We start from the raw sequence: 19,930 nt of genomic DNA on the forward strand, positions 1-19,930 counted from the left end.
GCTCACATCTTTATACAAGAATGTGCCCTTTCAGGAGGGGCGGAGACAAACTCACGCCTATCCGTAGCCATAAACCGAGCGAAAGACGGCGCACGCTCACTGTGATAAGGGGCAGGAGACCAGCACTATTAAGTTTGCCTAAGGTAGCGACGACGTGCTTTTTCTCGTAGAGTCTGTGTCTTGTTGGGTAGACATTTTCTTACGACTGTGTTATGGTCGTGGCGCGCTAACAAGTGACTTCACTGGTGGGACTGTTATCGTGAGACCCAGCGTTACCGGAGGAGGACGCACGGATAGCAGGCGGCCAACGGCTATGTAAAACGCGCACCTATTTCGCGGTGGGCGGCTTTGAAAAGTGGACAGCTTCATTTGCAGTCTCCATCCATGGGACAGCGTGTGCTCTTTGTCACTTAGGCTGCACAGACAGGACTACACATTATCTGCGCGGTTGTGCTTTTTCTTGCGTCCTGAAAGTCGGACCAGGCACTCCCCAAAGCCATCATGAGGACCACAGAGGAGGGAGACGCGTTTGACGGCGAGGCCTCCAATACTTCCATGATTTCTGGAGCCAGCAGCCCGTACCAGCCCACCACGGAGCCCGTGCACTCACGCAACATTTTGTGGGGACTTAGGTTCGATATGGACTACCTCAAGTCCTACTTCGGGATCTTGAAGGTGGTTGAAGTGGTGAGTTTCATAACGCAGTGCAAAATACGCACGATCTAACAGTCTTTGCATAGCCTACTATTGTGTTCACTTGAGTTTCTACTACAATGATTCAATGAATGAATGCAAAACAAAGCATGCACGAATGCTGCCAGTTTCAAGTTACACCTACAAAGCAAGTCATGGTTGCAGCCTCCTATTGTGAAAGATTCAACATGTGTTGTAAGCATTGCGCAGCCTGTAATTGTTTGGCCAGTGGCAGGGATCTCATATAAGTTAATATTTCATAGGCTGACATTTTCCACGGCCACAAACAGTATATTTTGCTGATCCAGATCTGTGTGATACGTACTAATAGTACACTATTATTCCAATAGTTTTTAACAGTTTCTCATTGTACCATCACACCTTTAGAAACATCTGGTCAAAACATTTTTTCCCAAGAACATTTCATCCACTGTCACTAAGCTTACTCGCACTAGAAAGAGAGATTTTCTTAAACATATTAACTGTCTTCCACACATAGTAATACATGGCTACAATAATCTGTGATCTATAAAACGTTGCTATAGATGATTGACTGTATCTGATTAAACAGTAACCGCCCAGTTAGATGACCACTTGCATGCAGCTTGATTTTTTGTTATTTTGCACAACAATTGTAACAACATCTTAGGGATACAGCACAGTGTATCTACAACCAGATAATGCATGCATCAAAGGAACCCACACACAGTAGTGAAAAAATACTGAAGCCTACATGGAAAAATCCTTTTGTAACAGAATTGCAGTTCCAATGTTTACCTTTATATACACAGTGAGTGGGAAGTTTGCACAAAAAACCACCTGTGTTCAAACTCAACTGTACAGTCAACCTCCAATCAGAAATATTATGTGCGAAGGCTGACATGTATTCCTATTATGTGCTACAGAGGTCTGTTGAACAGAACTGGTCCACCTTTAGTTACAGCATGTTGTATGTGATATTCAATACTCTACTTGCATGCAAACTATTACATCCAATATTCTCATGAGTCTTTCCTGTATTTCCTTATGACCTTGCCAGAGGAAATAATCATTATACAGCGAAGCCTCCCTGCCCTTTTTTGTTTGCATTATAATCGGTTCAACTTTGTGTGACCCAGCCTTGTCATTTGCACAGTCACCACAGCCGAGTATTCTTTGTTTCCCAAATTCCACTAGAGTCATATTAATAGTTTGTGTTCACATGTCATCACATTATTAAGACCATATAGTTTAAGATGGCGGCTACATTTTCTATGGTGAAACTAAGCTTTTAGCTTCCCGCAGATGTTCAACTGGTTGATAGTTATTTTCTGATGTCACAGTAAGGTGACTCTGCTCAAGCACATTCATGGTAAATGGTAAATGGATTCAACTTTTCTACCTTTATCTGGCCCAAAGCGCTTTACAGTTAGGAACCAGTCACCCTTACACACTCTCATTCATACACCGATGTACGCAGACACTGGAGACAAGTGGGGTGAAGTGTTGTGCCCAAGGAAACAATGACAGTGCGCATTGATGGAGTATTCCTACAGACAAAATAGGTTTCTTATTAAAAACACTAAACTAACACTGTCGTTTAATTGAGTAATTTAACCTCTTCTCTCTCAGGATTTGGCATTTATTGGCGTCTGTGTACTATGCATTGCAATTACTCTTTACTTAATTAACTGATAATTATTTCAGTGTTCAACTTGTTGTGATGAATTCGATTAGTGGTTCATTCATACCTAATGGTAGTCACACCAATTTAGAGTATCGTTTCACAGTTTTTGTGGGGTTTTTTTTCAGAACATGTCACCTCCTTGTATTGCTTTAATGACTGGTGTAGACCGCCCCGGGACTGGTCAGAGAAATGCCCCTTAGGAGGATGAAACTTGAGCAAGGCGTGTCTGCTTTGGTCACTGCCGATCCTTTGTCTCATTCAGGATCTCGTCAAAGGCAAACCAAATGTCACTGTCCATCTGCCTTGTAGAGTTACCATAACATGACTCTACAGTTGCATGCACCTTTAGTATGCACATTGAAGTGAATAGATGTCACTAATGTCAATGGATGCTTCCTGCCTTCGTCCCAAGCAATGCGTGGTTCTCATCACATCGTTCAGTCACATCTTATTGGATGAAACACATGCAGAAACAGGTGTGCATACTTAACATCACACTAAATCCTGATTAATACTAGTTTGACCCGGGGACGCATGGCTCTGGGCAGTTTCTATCTCTTTTACATGTGGTCCCATTTCAGCCAATGTGTAACATATTGTGTCTTAATCTTTGAAGCAAGGCTTTTCTCGCCCAACACTTTAGTATAGACAGATGGTGCAGGAAGGAGATCCAAGTTCAAGATGCCGTAGAGGAAGGCAATAAAGCGCATATGCCCATGGATGAGAATGCACTGGGAGTAATATGCTTGTTTCATTCACTTGCGTATGGAAAAGTAGGACCTAATAGTGCTGCTTTCACAATACTTAAATGAAAATGTCTGATTTGATAGCAAGCAAAGATCTCAAAACTGGGGGGGGGGGGGGGGGGGGGTAAAACGATTACTGGCCAGTTTATTTGCTGCTCCAGGGCTTTTGGAGAAAGATTTCTACAACAGACATGACATCACCCAGCCCAGAGACCCTCCTTACAACAGGGTGTAACCTTATAACTTGTGTTCGCCTACGTGTATGAGCTGTTAAACTGGATACACCAATAATGTCGGCCCACCTGAAATTGCAGGATTTAATCCTGTTTATTTTTTTCATATGAATGATATGAAAAATACATGAACTAGTGCTGCTACATTTACAATCATTGTGTTCCACAGGAGTATGCGATAATAGCATATGGAAGTAGCACACAACTTTCAGGCAGAAATGCGTCAAAAGTACGAGAAATGAGTGAAAACACAATATACAAGTGGAAAAGAAACAATAATTGTATTTCATTTCGCAATAGGACCACACAAATTATTGCGATTGTATCAAAATCTCAATTTGAATGGTAGCAAATATGAAATCACATGCAATTATTAATAAAACCTGGTTACACTTAGCTTAGACTTTTTCAAACATGTTCTCCAATGCTTGTGATTCTTGTAATTTAGCATTTACATACTTAAGTCTTCACTCAAATGTGTGTAAGTGCTGCTCCTGGACATCTTTAAAATGGTCACAGTGAACTGAATCTTGATTTTAAAACAAACAACATTTGTCATTGATATCAATCATGCAGCCCTATTTAGCAGTGATCTTTTTCAATGTTTTTACTTTGCCGCCAGTACAAGGCCTTCTGTACTGTTTGATAACAATGATTCAGTGAGTGAAGCCTTTAAGTCTCTTAACAATTGATCTTCATTTTCGATTTACAAAGGCTTGTAAAAGAAAGAAAATAACTTCCCTGCATGCCCCAGTTTAAACATGTTTAACCTTTAAATAGCATAACTGCTGAAATGATTAATGATTTAACTGCCATTGGACATTGTTTTTACAGTAGATATAGCGCTGTAATGAATAGGAGAAGGAAAATATTGCTACATCATATTCCTATAACAAAGTACCTTTATTTTTACCTAATATTAGGAACTGTACAGTTGTTTCTTTGGTTGTGGCATTTGAATTACAGAGCGGTAGGTTTCTTTCCATATTGTTTGTTGATGGAGTATACAGAGATATCATCTGACTGAGATTAGTTTAGAATGCAGCTAATGAGATATGTCCGCAAGGCTGTTCATAGAAACATCACTTTGTCATCTTGTACAAAGCAGCCATAATAAACTTCTGGTCGGACTTGACCCACACTGCCTTTTATGCTCAAGGCCAAAAAACAAATCTAAATGAGGCTCACAGATCCAGTTTAGGGCTGTAAACTGCTTCTTGATTTTAAAATACAAAAATGGACGCTCTGGTCAAAAAAATCAAAAAAAAATCACATTTACACATTTGTGAAACATTTTGCAGTTCTGTTTTGAAAAATATACTTCCATTCACCAATCCTCTTGTGTTTGTTCCTCAGGTCCTGTCACTGATCAGCTTCATCTGTATAGAGACTATTATGAGGTGCTCCCCCTGCGGAGGCATCTACTTCTTCGAGTTCGTCAGCTGTACTGCGTGTGTGGTTACTGGGGTCCTTCTGCTCATCTTCTGCCTTAGTTTGCACACCAAGGTGCCCCATATCAACTGGAGCCTCACAGTAAGTATTCAATTCAGAAATGGCCTGTTTACACAAATACAGAATCAATTGGCCTTCCACAATACCGCATTTTAAAGTGTGATGTATTGCTGCTGTAATGATGAAAGATTAACAATAATATTCAATGCCACACACAAACCTAGATCATAATAACCCCACTAAGGTCCCCCGGGTCCTGGGACAAGTTAGCTGTTGTGTTCAATATTGTGCAGCCCTAGTGCTTTAAAGCAGTACTAAGTAATTTGTTACCTTAATAAATCCTTCCCGTAGTCCCTCTGGGTGTAATGCAAGTGTTAATGGGATGATTGGGGGGGGGTCTTTCATCTCCCCCGGTGTCTCTGGCCAGAAAACCATAATTGCAACTTTCATGCCTCCTGCCTACACACTAATGGAATCACGAAGAAGAAGCTAACAGGCTAATGGGCAATGCAGGTTAGCGCCACTCTAGCAGTGTTTACAGCAAAGTTTGAGTGAAAAAATGTATCTCCATTGTGTAATTGGATGTACAATATCCCTCTCTCGCTTTGTCTTCTCTGTCAGCGTAGTATTTACTCTCATGGACAATTAATGAGTAAAAATTCGCAACATGCTAAGACACCTGCAGTGGCGCTTATGGCCTCTAGGGGCATGAGTTACTTAGTACTGTTTTAATACATAAAACCGTTCATACTTTAGACCAGTGGTTCTCAACCTTTTGGAGTCGCGACCCCCATTATAACAGGTAAAGGGATTTGTGACCCCCGCCTGGGTCACAATGTGAGAAATAGGAACATTAGCCTACATAATTCTGAAAAACCAAAGAAAAAAAACAAATGACTGAAATAAAATTAATCAAACTACGGACAAATAATGGCACTCTGGTAAAATAGCAAACACATGCTCCAATAAAACATTAGATTATATGCTAATGAAAATATGTATATTTTATCTAAATGATCTGGGGACCCCCCAAATTTGTCTTGCGACCCCCTTGGGGGTCCCGACCCCCAGGTTGAGAACCACTGCTTTAGACACAAGTTAGTCTATTCTATTCTATCTATTTATATTCTGATTTGACTTGATCTAGGCCTGATGGTACTTGCAAGGTTAGATATTTATGAGGTGTTACTTGATGTGAAAACTTGGAGAACCACTGACTTAGAGAGATGTTACTAGGTACTCATGATACAGCAGCATGGGCCATACCATTTACTGTTGTGACAAACAGTAAATGGTAGCGGTGTTCTCCATTTCTGGACTGTTGTGTTTTCACGCTTTGCGAGACTGATGCTCTGACCCTGGTCTAGCTTCATTGTATCCCATAATGAACTGAGCAGCTGAGTTTTGAGACCAGCTGGGTGGCTTCCACTGCGTTGCTCGTAGGATCTGCATTGTCAGCTTTAAGCAAACGAGCTGGTGGGTGATCTCTGGCACAAACTGGCCTGGATTTGCCTACATGTGCACGATGGTGTGTGTGCTATTGAACACAGTCTACTTAACTTTGTGCAGAAACAGTGGAAAATACCTTTCTAACTGAATTTCCAGAAACCACATAGCTTACTGTACTTAGAAAGCAGTGGACGTCAAGGCATTTGTCCAAATACAACCATAGCTATCAGGTTGCTGTATCCGTGGTACAATATATATGTATGCAAGTTACCTAACAAGAAAGTGGTTAGCTTGGAGGAAATGCAATGGAAACCACACAGTGATCCACTACTTCAAGCAAACAACTGGAGAAAAGATACAGAACTATCTTAAGTTTAATAATATTTACAAATCTGCAGAATTAAAGGCAATTAACTATATATCTAGTCTGCTATCTGTCTATAATTTGTCTTTTTTTATACAAGTTATTGCTAATTACTGAAAAAGTGGTATGCTTTAGTCTGTAAATGTAATTCTGCTCACTCTTCTTTGCATTCACCATAAATCTGTCAGAAGTGCGGTCCAATCAAACTATCCTTGGTTTGGATTGTTTATGTCGGCCACCCAAGTTGACAGAAATGGAGGATTGATCACTTTTCTTTATTTGCCGTTCGTCAAAGTAAGATGACGGTGGCTCAGCGGGTTATCAGTGGATTAATTACCAGCTGCGACTGCTGTATACTCTAGTAGTGTCCTTGGGCAAGATCCTTCACCCACTTTGCCTGTGTGTTTGGGATGTGTGAGTGAGCGATGGGTTGTGGCAGCCATGATCAGTCCCTGACGAGGACTCTGAGAACGTGTTTTTCAAGTACAATGCAAATTTAAGCAATTATTTATGTCTTCATAGTACCCTTTTTTAATGAATGTATGGCCCGTAGGCTTTATTACACAGGAAAGCTCAGTTTGAAAGAGGTTGAGACACTCAGAAAGTTGAGCCAGGATGGACTTGAAGTTGCGTCAGTGTATAGCAACAGGAGCTTTAACCACTCGCTAACAGGCTGAGCCATTATTATATTTTTATGTATTTTTATGTAAGTTTAATTGTCTTGTGTACATCAATCATTTAAGAATCCACACAACTATTCCTCAACATATCACCCATCCCCACTCCCCCTCAGCAGTCTATTTTGAAACATTTCGGCTTGGTTTCAGGATCTTTTTTAAAAGTGTGCCGTAATGGTTTTTGCAGGTAGCGAGAAAATGTTATGAATAGCAGTGGAGTCAGAAAGCTGCTGATTTTTCTGGTTCTCTGTGTGTTATTGGGGTTTTCCGGCCTGCTGCTCTGGTTAAAACGTGGAATGTTGATGTAAAGAGTAGAGTGAGACCATGGATTATTTCTGCTCCAAAGAACAGGACACTGAATTGTGAGTGCGCTGTAGTTCCTGTTACACTAGTTAGTCAGGACAGACCGGGGCGTTGCATTGTGCTCAGTGTTTGTGGACTACTCATCCGAATGACTGGGGGGGGTGGAGTTGGGATTACTTGTCAGGATTAGGATTACTGCGGACATTGGCGGTTAGTAACAAGTGTTTAGTATCACTCATGGCTACTCATTACACTTCTCTGCGATCTCTTTCATACACAATCCAGATCCCCTTTTACAAATCAGAAAACCTAAGCTGGGATTCCTGTTTTCAAAAGTAATCCGAAGCCAAATGGTTTACATTCACTTTAGACTTTTAATTCAGCTCACCCAGTTTCAAACCCTTTTGAAAGCTCTTTTTGTACTGATTTCATCTTGAAACTAGGCCTGGTGGTATTTGGAAGGTCAGATATTTTATGAGCTGGGACTTGGTGTGAAAGGTTTGAGCAATTGCTTTAGAGAGCAATGAAGCTGTGTATTTTGGTCTGGTGATTGTTCATCCACTTCATGTTTTCATATTGACCAAGGTAGTGTTGCTTTTTTTTTGTGCTCCACACACCGATAAGCACTTAGGCTTTCCAAGAGTTGCTGTAAAACTTGATATACAATTCTAAATAGAGCTTTATTGATCACAGATCTGCAGGAGACTGCCTGAAACCTTGAAGGCTTGTAAATGCATGGCAATTCCCATTGAGAGACTGTGTCATATGAGAGGTCATGTCTCCATTTATTACCATCAAGCTTGTGGTCACGAGGCCCTAACCCCAGTCATGCTGTGCACTTTATTATGGACCCTTCCCTCCTTTTAAAGCTGCCCTGTTTGAAACTGGGGTGCAGGGCTTCAAAGGGAAATCTCTCTCTCAACCTGTTTTATGTAAAAAGGCAGGCAGAGCGGACAGACAGCGAAAGCGTTGAACTTTTAAATTAAACTGCCTGATACACTGCCCTCTTGTGGTGTAACTGTGTTCATTATCAAAAGGTCACATTTTAAATACTAGTAAATGTCTATGTATTCAAATCTTGACAGAGCAGCTTGAACTTGTTTTATATTTAATTGTATTTAATGAATCTAAGTGCATTTATTGATCTATGCTTTTATCTGACTATGTTTTATGTGTTTTAGGACCTTGTCAACACTGCAGCCTGCACCGTCTTCTTCTTTCTTTGCTCTCTGGTGCTGGCCTGCATCAACCACAACACAGGCGCAGAGATCGCAGCTGTGGTGAGTATCAAACCCAACAATGTTTATGATTACTTTGTGAAGAAGAAGAACTCACAAAGCGCTTTACATTAGACAATTGTACATTCACCACATACTCAGTGGTGTTCATAAGGTTAGTAACCACTTCTCTACAGTTATGGTAGTCTATTGCTGGTTAAAGCTGTCCACTGATAAAAGTACATCATTAATATTGGGTACTAACAGAAGCGCAGATGCACACACATGTGCGCCAACAGACCCTTTGACCGCCATCAGACTGTAGCCTGGCACGAGCCAGACTGATCCTCCATGTTAAGAGATATATGGGGGTACAGTCTGGAGGTGTGCGATTTGAATTTCGCTGACTGACAAAACCAAGACGAGCCAATCATAGCACGGAGGGTGGGAGTTAATGGTGCGTCATCTTCTGTGCTAGGATTTCCCATCAAACACCAGTGCTCATCCAGGCCGTAATCAAATAAGTGAAGATGCCCTTTCTTCTGTTTTAAATGAGCTGCTCTGAGGGCTTTCACCAGAACATTTACTCGACTGCTCGTGTGGACTACAAACAATCGTGGCGGAGGACATAATTGATTTGTTCGCTCTCGTTAGCCCCGCCTTGAGTCTCGATTTGGAATTCGCGTCCTATTACTACAATTCCAGACTAAATAAAGGCAGTGGCTTTATGCCAGGCTAATCAGACTCACCCAAGCTACCTGGTATTCCGACACAGATCTCTGTACAAAAGAGACCAAAACTGCATTCACAAGGCAGTGTGGCCTTTTTACATTAATTTATGAAGCATGATTAAAAAAGGCTTTGTCAATGGCTCGTAGGTGTCTGGACTTTGAAAACACAGAGAAGCATCGCCATGACATCAGCAGGTAGGAAGCAAGAAAGAGTAGGAGATGGGACCACTTAAGCATATAAGGCCTCTTTCACACCGCACGCCGAGCTCAGAGCCGAGCGCCCTTTGCGGCCGAACTACCTCGCGGCAAGCGGCATGTATTCATACTGCCACGGAGCGGGGGCGAAGCGCCTAGAGTAGGATTGGACCCAAAACAACTTCTCGTGGTTCATTCTAAAGCAACACTATAAGATTTATAAGATAGGAATACGTGATATGTCTCCTTAACGTGCAAAATATGTTTTAAGCACAATGAAAAAAAAAAGTATTAAGCTAGTAGTGCTTGGAATACATAAGGAAATATACTTAAATATAACTTTAGGCATATTAATAACATAATTTTCCATGCCTACTTAAAAAAAAAAAAAAGTATTGTGCTTAAAACACATTTTGCACGTTAAGGAGGCATATCAGTTGTATTCCTATCTTATAATTATTATACTGTTGCTTTAGAATGAACCCACGAGAAGTTGTTTTGAGTCCAATACTAGGCCTACTCTAGGCGCTTCGCCCCTGCTCCGTGGCAGTATGAATACATGCCGCTTGACGTGAGGTAGTTCAGCCGCAAAGGGCGCTCGGCTCTGAGCTCGGCCAAATGATTATGCAAATTGTATTTTGTGTCAAAAAGGTAAAAAATAATAATAATAATAATAATGGAACTCATGGATGGTATCGTGTCTCGGGGCTCGATCAATCACTGACATTAATCTCAGAGACCTGGGATGATTAGTTTCCAGGTTAAGCCCAGTTAAGGGAAAAACTATTGAAAAAGGGTGTTCCACTTTATTAAGCAGATCATCATTTTCAAGCAATATGGGAAAGAAAAAGGGTCTGTCTGCTGATGAAAAGCGTGAAATTGTTGAATGCCTTGGTCTAGGTATGAAAACCTTTTGATATTTCATGAAAGATTAAACGTAATCATCATACTGATAAAAGATTTGTGGATGATTCAGAGCACACTCAGGTTTGTGCAGATAAAGGCACAATGAGGATGGTTTCTGCCAGACAAACACATCAGGTTAAGAGAACAGATGCTACAAAGCAGCATACAGGTATTTGAAGCTGCTGGTGCCTCTGGAGTCTCCCAAACATCAAGGTGTAGGACCCTCCAGAGGCTGCAGTTGTGCGCAAAACTTCTATCCGGGCCTCCCCTAAACGGTTAATTGAAGCTGATGAACAGAAACGGCTGCAACGGGCTCAGAAATACATGAAGACTCATTTTCAAACAGTCTTGCTCACTGATGAGTGCCGTGTAACCCTGGATAGTCAAATCAATGGAGTAGTGACTAGTTAGTGAATGGCCACAATGTCCCAACAAGGCTCCTTTTTTAGGCTCCCTGAAGGTGTGAAAATGACCTTTGAAAAATATGTGGAGTTTCTGACTGACCACTGTCTTCTATGGTACACAAAGAAGAGCCATGTTTTCCGGAACAAAATCCTCTTGACAACGCACCATGTCCTGCTGCAAAGAATACCTCTGCATCACTGGCTGCTATGGGCATAAAAGGAGAGAAACTCATGATGTGGACCCCCTCCTCCCCTGACCTCAACCCTATTGAGAACCTTTGGAGCCTCAACAAAAAAAACTTCTATGAGGGTGGGAGGCAGTTTTCATCCAAACAGCTGCTCTGGGAGGCTATTCTAACATCCTGCAAAGAAATCCAAGCAGATATATATATTTTTTAAATTGAAATAGCTTTTGATTTCAGTAAATATGACCTCCTAATGCTACAAATTCAACAAATGACCATTTTCAGTTAATTCCAAGCTTTAAAATGTATTGAAACGATGAGTTGCATAATAATTTGGAACAGTAGATTTTGAGGTTTTTACTACATTCATTTTTGGAAAAAAATACTGTTATCACTGGGAGATTTTTTCAACCACATTTAAATGATCCTCTACCAGTTAAAGACTTGAAAATTATGCTGACTCTCATTTGAGTTGACAATTTAGAAAATCTTAGAAAAATGTCATTTGCATAATAATTTGGAACGCAGTGTATACCAGCGGTTTTGAACTGGCCAGTTGATTTGTTTTATTATGTTAGCCTTACGATCAATACTCGGGCATAGCAAAGGCCATAAAGCTTTGAGATGCTGTAAATAGTGTATAAAAATAGGCCGTACCATTTTTACTTGGGGTGTGGGGTGATGGGTACAGTGAAAGATCGTGATGCAGCATAAGTTTAGATCCACTGTTACTGTTATTATGAACACCTTCTCCCTCTGTGTTGCAGATCTTTGGCTTCCTAGTTACGGCTGTGTACTCTGTCAACACCTTCCTGGCAGTTCGCAGGTGGCGCCGGGGTAACAACAGTAACACAGGGGCAGGACAGTCGAGCGAGTACATGAGAGCTCGCACCGCGTCCAGAGGAGAGATGGAGTCGAGGCCTGAACTAGTATAAGACTTAGTGGAAGTCACCACACAGGCAGCTGACTACAGAGACACAAACTCCATGATATTTTGAAACATCCGGAGACGTTTATGGGCTGATGTTTTTGAGTCAAAAAAAAAGACTGCCCTCTGGTGGATTGAAGAGTTTTCTCTCACACTGTGAATGATATTGAAGTACATGAATTGTGTTGTTTTGTGTTTGATAAGCTCCACACTTGCATCCTGAACCAAACTGAAGAACGTTTTGACCAAGATCCTGTGTCAAAGAATAATATAAGGTTCACTTTGGACAATTCTCTTCCTATGGCTTTTGAAGATTTGATTTTACTGCACATTTTGCATCTTTATTCCCTTGGTTTTTACCACGTGGCTTTGAGCAGCTATTGAAATCACATCTGTTTTTAAACTTATTATTATTAATAAACTTGAACACTATCCACATGACAACACTAAATATTATTAATCTCATGTTCCATACTAATAAATTGTTGGGACCAAATTTTTTTACTATGTTATTTAATCATGCCTGATATCCCCAAGGATTTTCAGTTTATCAGAAAAGTAGATTTGACTTCTATTTGATTAACAGAAATTTAATATATCTAAAAAAAAAAACGTTTTAAAATCACAGCTGTGCCTTAAACACAAAGGAGAACATTTTAAAAACCTTTAAATAGTTGATATTATTCCTTTATTTATCTTCAATTCAACCAAAAATATTACAGTAATTTGTTCTTTTGAAGTGCTGTATTTATTTCAGCGTCATAATCTATATAAAATCAATTTTCCGTTAAAACGTTATTTGTAATTTTATATATATATTTGACATTTGTTGTGTTTTGTCAGACCTTTGATTTGAATTGTGAAAAATGACTCCACAGCTCCACCTGCTGGTTTGTTTTGCAGATTCTTGTAACTCGAAGTGGTTTATGTGTCACGTGGTATGTGGCCATTGAAGTTGATGAATAAGGGGTGGTTTGTTCATGTTTTGTTCATGTGGACTAGAATCACGTGTCTTGGTGAACTGTTACTGTCCCGGTTTGGCGTGACCAAAGTTGCTGAATGGACAATCACAACTGAATGTATATACAATAAACTGCAAATACCTGAACATTAGTCTTCAAATCAAATCACTGTAATTATGAAGAACAGTTCATATTTGATACAATGTAACTGATTCTGTGTAATTTATACGTTTTCAATAGGCTTTACATAGTGTTAAATAAAAGGATTTAAACATTAAAAGTGTTTTATTAAAGCTTTTATTACAATACATAAAGTATAAAAACAGGTGATATCACACAAGTCCCAGTCTTCACAAAATACATCCAACTGTAGTGCAGTGTGTAAAGTCAGTCACTGTGGCCTCAGTGCTTGGGGAGCAGTGATGGTCAAAACAAAGCACTAATTCATAGTTCAATAAAACATGAGACAGATTATTATAGTTGGACGTAACATTTGAGGCCTAAATGAGAGGCAGTGGTTGGGGTGATACAAAAAGTGCACACAAACTTTAATAGGTTGTAACCAGCCAACCTGTCACTGTCCGTCACTCCCAATCAAAATGATCAAAGGCACATCACAAGTTGTCACTTGCACAATATCAAATATTTCATTCAAAATGTGGCATGACTGTGTTGTGGAAATCACAGCTTGTACCAGGTAAAAAGACAACTGGTTGTAACATAAAACATATGGTGATGTGTTGCTATAAAAACACAATAAACCATTTATAATTTTTTCACATTGAAATTGAATCATTTCAGTTGATTGTAACAGTGGGGCTACAATTGCTACGTGCCATAGATTGACTGTAATTTTTCCTTTTCATTTGGTGGATGTTCCTCAGTCAGAATCATCATCTGAGTCTGAATCCTTATCTGAAAAATAAAATGGTAAAATGAGAAGTTGGTAATATAATATAATATCATATACCCTTGTGTGGGAATAGGTAGTTTGATTGAAGTTGTTTTTGACATCAAAATCATAACACACAAATGTTAAACAGAACTTGCCTTGTTGAGTAGCTTCTTCCGGTGACGCCCTGCCTCCTTGCTTGAGGAACTCTGCTAGCTCCATAAAAACAATATAAAAATCTAAAGCGAAAATTATGGTGGCAATAAACCCAAAAACCTGCAAAGATGACATTACATTAACTTAAAAGTATCTGAAATGTAAAACCTGTTCAAGAAATGTGCACCATACCCCTGCAGCTCTAGATGTGCCATCTCGATAATTAGATATAGCCATTATGGAGACAATGAAATATATGATCGATGCAGTTACACACCTTAGAAAATCCTAAAAAAAAGAAAAGAAAGGTCATTCATTTAATTCATATATTTTTAACCTTAATGATAGGAAGAAAATATCTAAACATCAACTCACCATTAGAGGCCACAGGAAACCTTTAAACCTCTCATTGAACTTGGTAGAGTAGGCGAACAGTATGAAAGTGGCTCCCAAGAACTCAATTAAAGGAACGGTAACAAAGCCCGCTGCCGGAGATGCAGCAAAACACACAAATGCAATGAAGGACAGGACCTAAAAATACAAAAAGGAGGCATAGTGAGCAAATCCCTTTTAATTCTGTGATGCAATATAATGTAGAATCGTTTACCCAGTTTTCATAAAAGTGTAGATTATGAATTTGACACAGCTCATGTGGACTTCATAGCTGTTTGTACCTTTTAAAGCTACTTCTGCTGAGAGTCTACGTCTCTGTGATCAGGTAAACCCATCAGTCACTCAGGCAGTGCATTTTGAGGGGGGAGTGGGTGGGGAAATATTTGTTAAACTTTGTGAAATAAATGTTTATTCTTCTTCATGAATACATTTTTGTTCCTATTTTAAAGCTTGAGTTAGACTTCTCCCTGAAGCTGGCAGTCAGCTGAGCAGCTGGACTTCCTGTGCGGAGAGACAGCTGCTAATCAAAGATAATGTTGACACAATATGCTATAGTCTCACACATAAGTGTAGTGCAGTAGTACGCGCAGTTGTGGCTGAAGTACTTTTATATAATATTAGAATTGTCAATATGTTAGGTAGTAGCAGTAGTAGTGGGAGCAGTAAGACTGTATTTTCATTCAGTTTTAACATGGGCAAATGTTACAAGGCGCACTAGTTGTTAGTAGCTTTATTTATATCACAGAATTTGCAGATAAAAATCCCAAAGAGGTTCACAAATAGTGGATATAATAGTTAGAAGTTGTAGTATCTTTTATTAAGTATTGTAATTGGTAAAAGTGCACGTAGACGTAACTGCATGAATGCCAAATACTACAGGAAATCCAGTCCAAGTCCAGTGAAAAGTCTGCCTTGTCCAGACGGTGAACTGTTAACTTAGTGCAGCCATCTTGTCTTTGTTTGACTCATTCATCCTGATCTGGCCTGAGGCAAAAACCTCCCTCTTTTTGAACCCAAAAAGCTAAAGCATGTTCTCTCAAGGCTTGTACATATTCTCACAGGATCTTTTGACGGTAAATATTAAACAGAACTGAAGTCACACTAAAATGGAAAAAGTTGTTCTCAAAGCCAGTTGAAGTTTGCTTAGTCGTCATGTCCCGGTCACAAAAACATCCAAAACAATGAGAGAAACACATTACAAAGTCGCTTAAGTGTTTTTTCCAATTCCATGGCTGTAATTTCATACCACCAGGGGAGCGGCACACTTGGCACACATTTGCCACACTGCTTTCTCCATATAAAACAGCTTGTTCAACTTAGGGAAATATTTCAGGCACTACAAAGCATGCTCCGTGCAGCATATTAAGCACACTGCCTGAGATAGCACATTCCTTATCAGGCTTGTAGTTGGAGTCGACTGTGCATCCTGACGAGAGCGACGTGGTGGTCTGACACACTGTGTACAATAATGCAGGCTCAGCAGGATATGTGTCTGACTAATGCTGCTTAGGACTGCGACATGCTGTTTTCTCACTTTCAACTTTTCACTGTGGCATAAATATAACAAAGCATGCAGATTGAATTGTCTCGAAGGACACGGTTCTGAAACCAGAGTAAAAGCTTTGCAAGAAATCTCTTAAACCTAGAACATTTAACTGCAGCTAAATAACATGTCTATTAAAAGCTATACTTCCTTGATAATTTAGAAGGAACCAAAACTACTTTGCGTTTCTCAAACGTTTTACACCAAGTACCACTTGAGAATTTATTTACATTTCAAGAACCGACATGTCTATTTACCAGAGCTAATACTAGGTCTAAAATAGGGCTAAACCGTGGATAAGGAAGGACTGAACAGTTAACCCAAACCCAACTAACCCAAAGGAGGACAGAATGAAGTGAAGATTCAAGCCCAATCTGAAGTAACACATGTATCAGAGTTTGAGAAGCACTGTTCTAGCGGATACTCAGGCTTGTATTTAACCAGAATTTATGGTATTCATCACCTTTTAAACACTAGTAAAGTTAAAGGTGCATTATGCATTTTAGGAGAAAAACAAAAAGTTGATATTTGTGCGTATTTGACCTTGTAGTGACCTGCGACTGTATGAGTGGTCAGCATGGCATCTTTACTGTCCATCACAGATGCTCCAGGATCAATTGTTTGGAAGGTTCTCACTGATGACAGACCCGCTCACCAGAAACCATCCTGGAGCATTAAAGAGACCACTGTGATAAAAAGTAAAGGCAGGCCACTCATACAGCCGCTGGGTCACTACAAGGTCAACTTTTGTTTCACATAAAAAGGTGAATAATACACCTGTAACTAGCAGAATTAAGTTTGAACTAAAAAGCACAAATATTCAATTTGCTAAATCACATTTAGATTGGAGCCATCTTGAAGATAAGTCCAAGCTACAAAGTAAATTGTATCAGACAAAGATACTGTTCTTTGGCTCTACATTCCAAAGGCTTGATGTAAATCATTGGCATGTTCTGTAGTTTTAAAAAGTGAAACTCACTCTTTGCACAAGGAATTGTATCACACACACAGACATACCAAAAGTAGCATTTATCACACTCTGATGCAGTACAGGGGCACAAAGGCCACACTTCTGCATTCAAGTGTCAGCAGGAGCTGTTTATATGGTTGTAGGTGGTAAAAATAAGGTATATTATGTTAACTCAGTGAGACACGCTGCAGGGCATGACACAGAGACATGGGGATGAAATGGGATGAAAGTCACATGACACAAAATAACAGGGCTGGAGCACTTACAAAGCAGCTATAAAATCATTACAACATAAATCATCAGGGTGGGCTCATGGTAATCTGAACAACAAAAAACAGCATTTGCAAAACTGCGTTCTTTAATCATAGGCCTATTTGGCTACAGAAAGAATGTACTATAAGTCAAGTTTGTGTCCCATGTATCTGCAACAGGTAGGCCCCTATGCAAGTAAAATGTTAAAATGTGTTACTGACAAGTTGTGCACTTATGTGAACTGACCTCATTTGCACCTTGCAACTTAAAATGAAAAGTTAAAAAGAAAGTCGGGTGCCATAGAGTTGTTTACAACAGAACAAGTCTCAGTGATACTTACAACTTCTCCGATGAGCAGCATGCCTTTCCTGGAGGTGGCGAACTCCTTGCTCGGAAGAACCGCCATAAGAACCGCGTGGTGCGCGGGCGCGTCGCTGGATCCGGGAGCCTCGATGTCCCCCATGGTGCCAAACAACTGTCTTTCGCTCCAAACTCCAAATACAGCTCGGAGTGCGCGTATGCTGCTAAGGGGCAAAAGATACGAGGGCGGGGGCGTTTGCTTCGCCTCATCCGAGGTGGAAACGGAAACAATGACAGCGCGGAAACGCAGGCTCCCAAAAGCGCAACATCTGCTTTCTCCAGATGTGAAATGCGATGCCCCCAGCTGCACGAAGCACAAGAGGGAAGTACTAGGCTCAAATCTGCGACTCATACGCTCAGAGGGCAAAGACAGAGCTTTATTATTCTGCATGAAAACATTTACTGCAAACAGCTTGTGTTAGAGTTGGCAGCTTGAAAACTTAGCCGTGCAGTGCAACTGAGAACATTTACTACTACTACTACTACTACTACTACTACTATGTAATCCAACAAACATAGAATAAAGTAAATTTCCATAGAGAACACAATACAAATAGAATTAGAATCAAAATAGTGTACAAGAAACACAAACTTTACTTTTTTCAAGTCAACACAGAGCTTTTATCACTTACAGATTCACACACAGTGGTAAGAGTAGCTTTGGTTTTAGTCAAGTAAGATATACATACATCAAACAAATACTCAAGTGTAGCTCAAGTAAAAGTTCTGAGTGGTAAAACTACTCTAAATAGAATAGGTAATGCACCACTGCCAATAAAGCCATAGAACAGGGTTAATGCGTAAAACGCAAGAGTCCTTTAACATACCTCTTGTTTTGTACCATTTCATTAAATTATTGACAGGCCTTTCCAAACACATTTTAGCATCAAGTCAAGGATGAGTTTAAAAGCACATTTCACAATTTGGGTCACTTTTCAGGATCACTGTCACAATAATGCGAAGAACAACTTTCCTGCGAGTTATTGAGTGGGGACAAAAGCTTTAAAACAATTCACAAATGTCTACTTTTACAGTTCACTGAAGAAGGGGAAAATATCTCATTCCACTACTTTTAAGATATTGGGTGTAGGGTCTTTAATTAAATCTATTCGTGGCCTTATTTGCACAGTAAACATGTCATTGTCACCTTTGATTTCTAGAATGAAGCAAAAACGAAGCTCCCAAACAAATGTTTTCTACTTCACCCCAGAAAGAGTGAAGTTTCGTGCACCCGTCATCAGACAGGACAACCTTTGAACTAAGTATTTTAAATGCATGTGGTTAGAAATCAAAGTTTATTGAGGAGCATCACTACTTCTTGGATTGTTGAGAGTGATGTTTTTCCAAAGCAAGTAACAGTCTGCACCCAGCAGTAGAGATGATATGAAACTAATAATCTGTGAAGGGAAAGAAATGAGCAGTGTTTTAGTGCAAAAGGGTGGCAATGAAACTGCTAAAACAAGATGTGATGTAGTTTAAATGTGTTACCCCTCCAGCCAGTGTTCCTGCGAGAGTGAATGTGACCATTGCAATTATGCTCAAGACTAAGATGAAGGCGGATCCGAACAGTGAGTTGAAAGCATCCTAGAAAAAGAGGAATAATAATAACAAACTTTAAATTTGAAGAACATGAGATTAACATTGACCTTACTTACACAAAACTTACAATCAGAGGCCAAAACAAGAACTCAATCCTCTTGTTGAGCTTCAGTGTGTACAGTATTGTCAGAGCCAAGGCCAGGAAGCACTCTATGGCCGTGGCTGTTATGTACTTTGGTGTCGAGGCCACGCTGAAACTCACAAACGCCGCAAAAAGGGTTGCCTATAGAAGACAAATATTCTTTAAAAAGTCAATCAAATCACATTCATTTTAAAATTAAGTTATCATATGGCAGCGTCACTGGCGTCCCGCAGAGGGCAGCATTGTACTCAATATTGGACAGGAGCGTGACACGTTCACGTCACACACATTTAAACACAACTGTGGACAAAAGTGCCATTTCTTGAATCGAGAAGTTGGTGTTAATATAGCGTGTGAATGCTTACCATCTGAGCCAGTTTCAGGATCCCTCTGGTGGATCTGAGAAAAGCAACGTCCACTTCCATCAGTGGTGTTTCGCTGTGGCCCGCTGACATGACACTGCCAGGCTCAACATGTTGCTCACTCCGTTTCCTGTATCAAGCAATTTCCTTTGACATGAGGAAATGACTTGAAGTTTCTAAACATGCTTTTACTTTAAAATGCCACAATAC

At 40.0% G+C, this 19,930-nt stretch overlaps 2 protein-coding genes and 1 long non-coding RNA gene across 3 annotated transcripts; 1 reads left to right on the top strand and 2 right to left on the bottom strand.

Annotated features, from left to right (window-relative positions):
* Nucleotides 1–67: 67 nt before the first annotated feature.
* On the top strand, nt 68–13,386 carry cmtm4 (CKLF-like MARVEL transmembrane domain containing 4). Its single transcript, XM_079555406.1, has 4 exons — nt 68–687; nt 4,695–4,871; nt 8,765–8,863; nt 11,989–13,386. Exons 1-4 carry the CDS (start codon nt 502–504, stop codon nt 12,154–12,156), a joined length of 630 nt encoding a protein of 209 aa, XP_079411532.1. The 5' UTR covers nt 68–501; the 3' UTR covers nt 12,157–13,386.
* A 605-nt stretch (nt 13,387–13,991) lies between these two features.
* On the bottom strand, nt 13,992–17,948 carry cmtm3 (CKLF-like MARVEL transmembrane domain containing 3; the record flags this gene model as incomplete). Its single annotated transcript, XM_079555535.1, has 5 exons — nt 17,658–17,948; nt 14,535–14,690; nt 14,352–14,447; nt 14,162–14,279; nt 13,992–14,026 (listed from the first exon to the last, which is right to left on the bottom strand). Exons 1-5 carry the CDS (start codon nt 17,778–17,780, stop codon nt 13,992–13,994), a joined length of 528 nt encoding a protein of 175 aa, XP_079411661.1. The 5' UTR covers nt 17,781–17,948.
* Nucleotides 17,949–18,967: 1,019 nt separating this feature from the next.
* Nucleotides 18,968–19,884, bottom strand: LOC306961632. Its single transcript, XR_013792784.1, has 4 exons — nt 19,724–19,884; nt 19,344–19,499; nt 19,166–19,261; nt 18,968–19,074 (listed from the first exon to the last, which is right to left on the bottom strand). It is a non-coding gene; the product is annotated as an uncharacterized lncRNA (long non-coding RNA).
* Nucleotides 19,885–19,930: the final 46 nt, after the last annotated feature.

Source organism: Gobius niger (assembly GCF_951799975.1).
Source record: "Gobius niger genome assembly, chromosome: 4".
Lineage (NCBI taxonomy): Eukaryota > Metazoa > Chordata > Actinopteri > Gobiiformes > Gobiidae > Gobius > Gobius niger.

What these genes read in the sequence shown, in the direction of transcription:
- cmtm4 (XM_079555406.1), top strand. Translation starts at nt 502, where the DNA reads ATGAGGACCACAGAGGAGGGAGACGCGTTTGACGGCGAGGCCTCCAAT. An exon ending in ATATCAACTGGAGCCTCACA is followed by an intron (nt 4,872 to 8,764) that starts GTAAGTATTCAA and finishes TATGTGTTTTAG; the next exon opens with GACCTTGTCAACACTGCAGC. An exon ending in GCGCAGAGATCGCAGCTGTG is followed by an intron (nt 8,864 to 11,988) that starts GTGAGTATCAAA and finishes TCTGTGTTGCAG; the next exon opens with ATCTTTGGCTTCCTAGTTAC.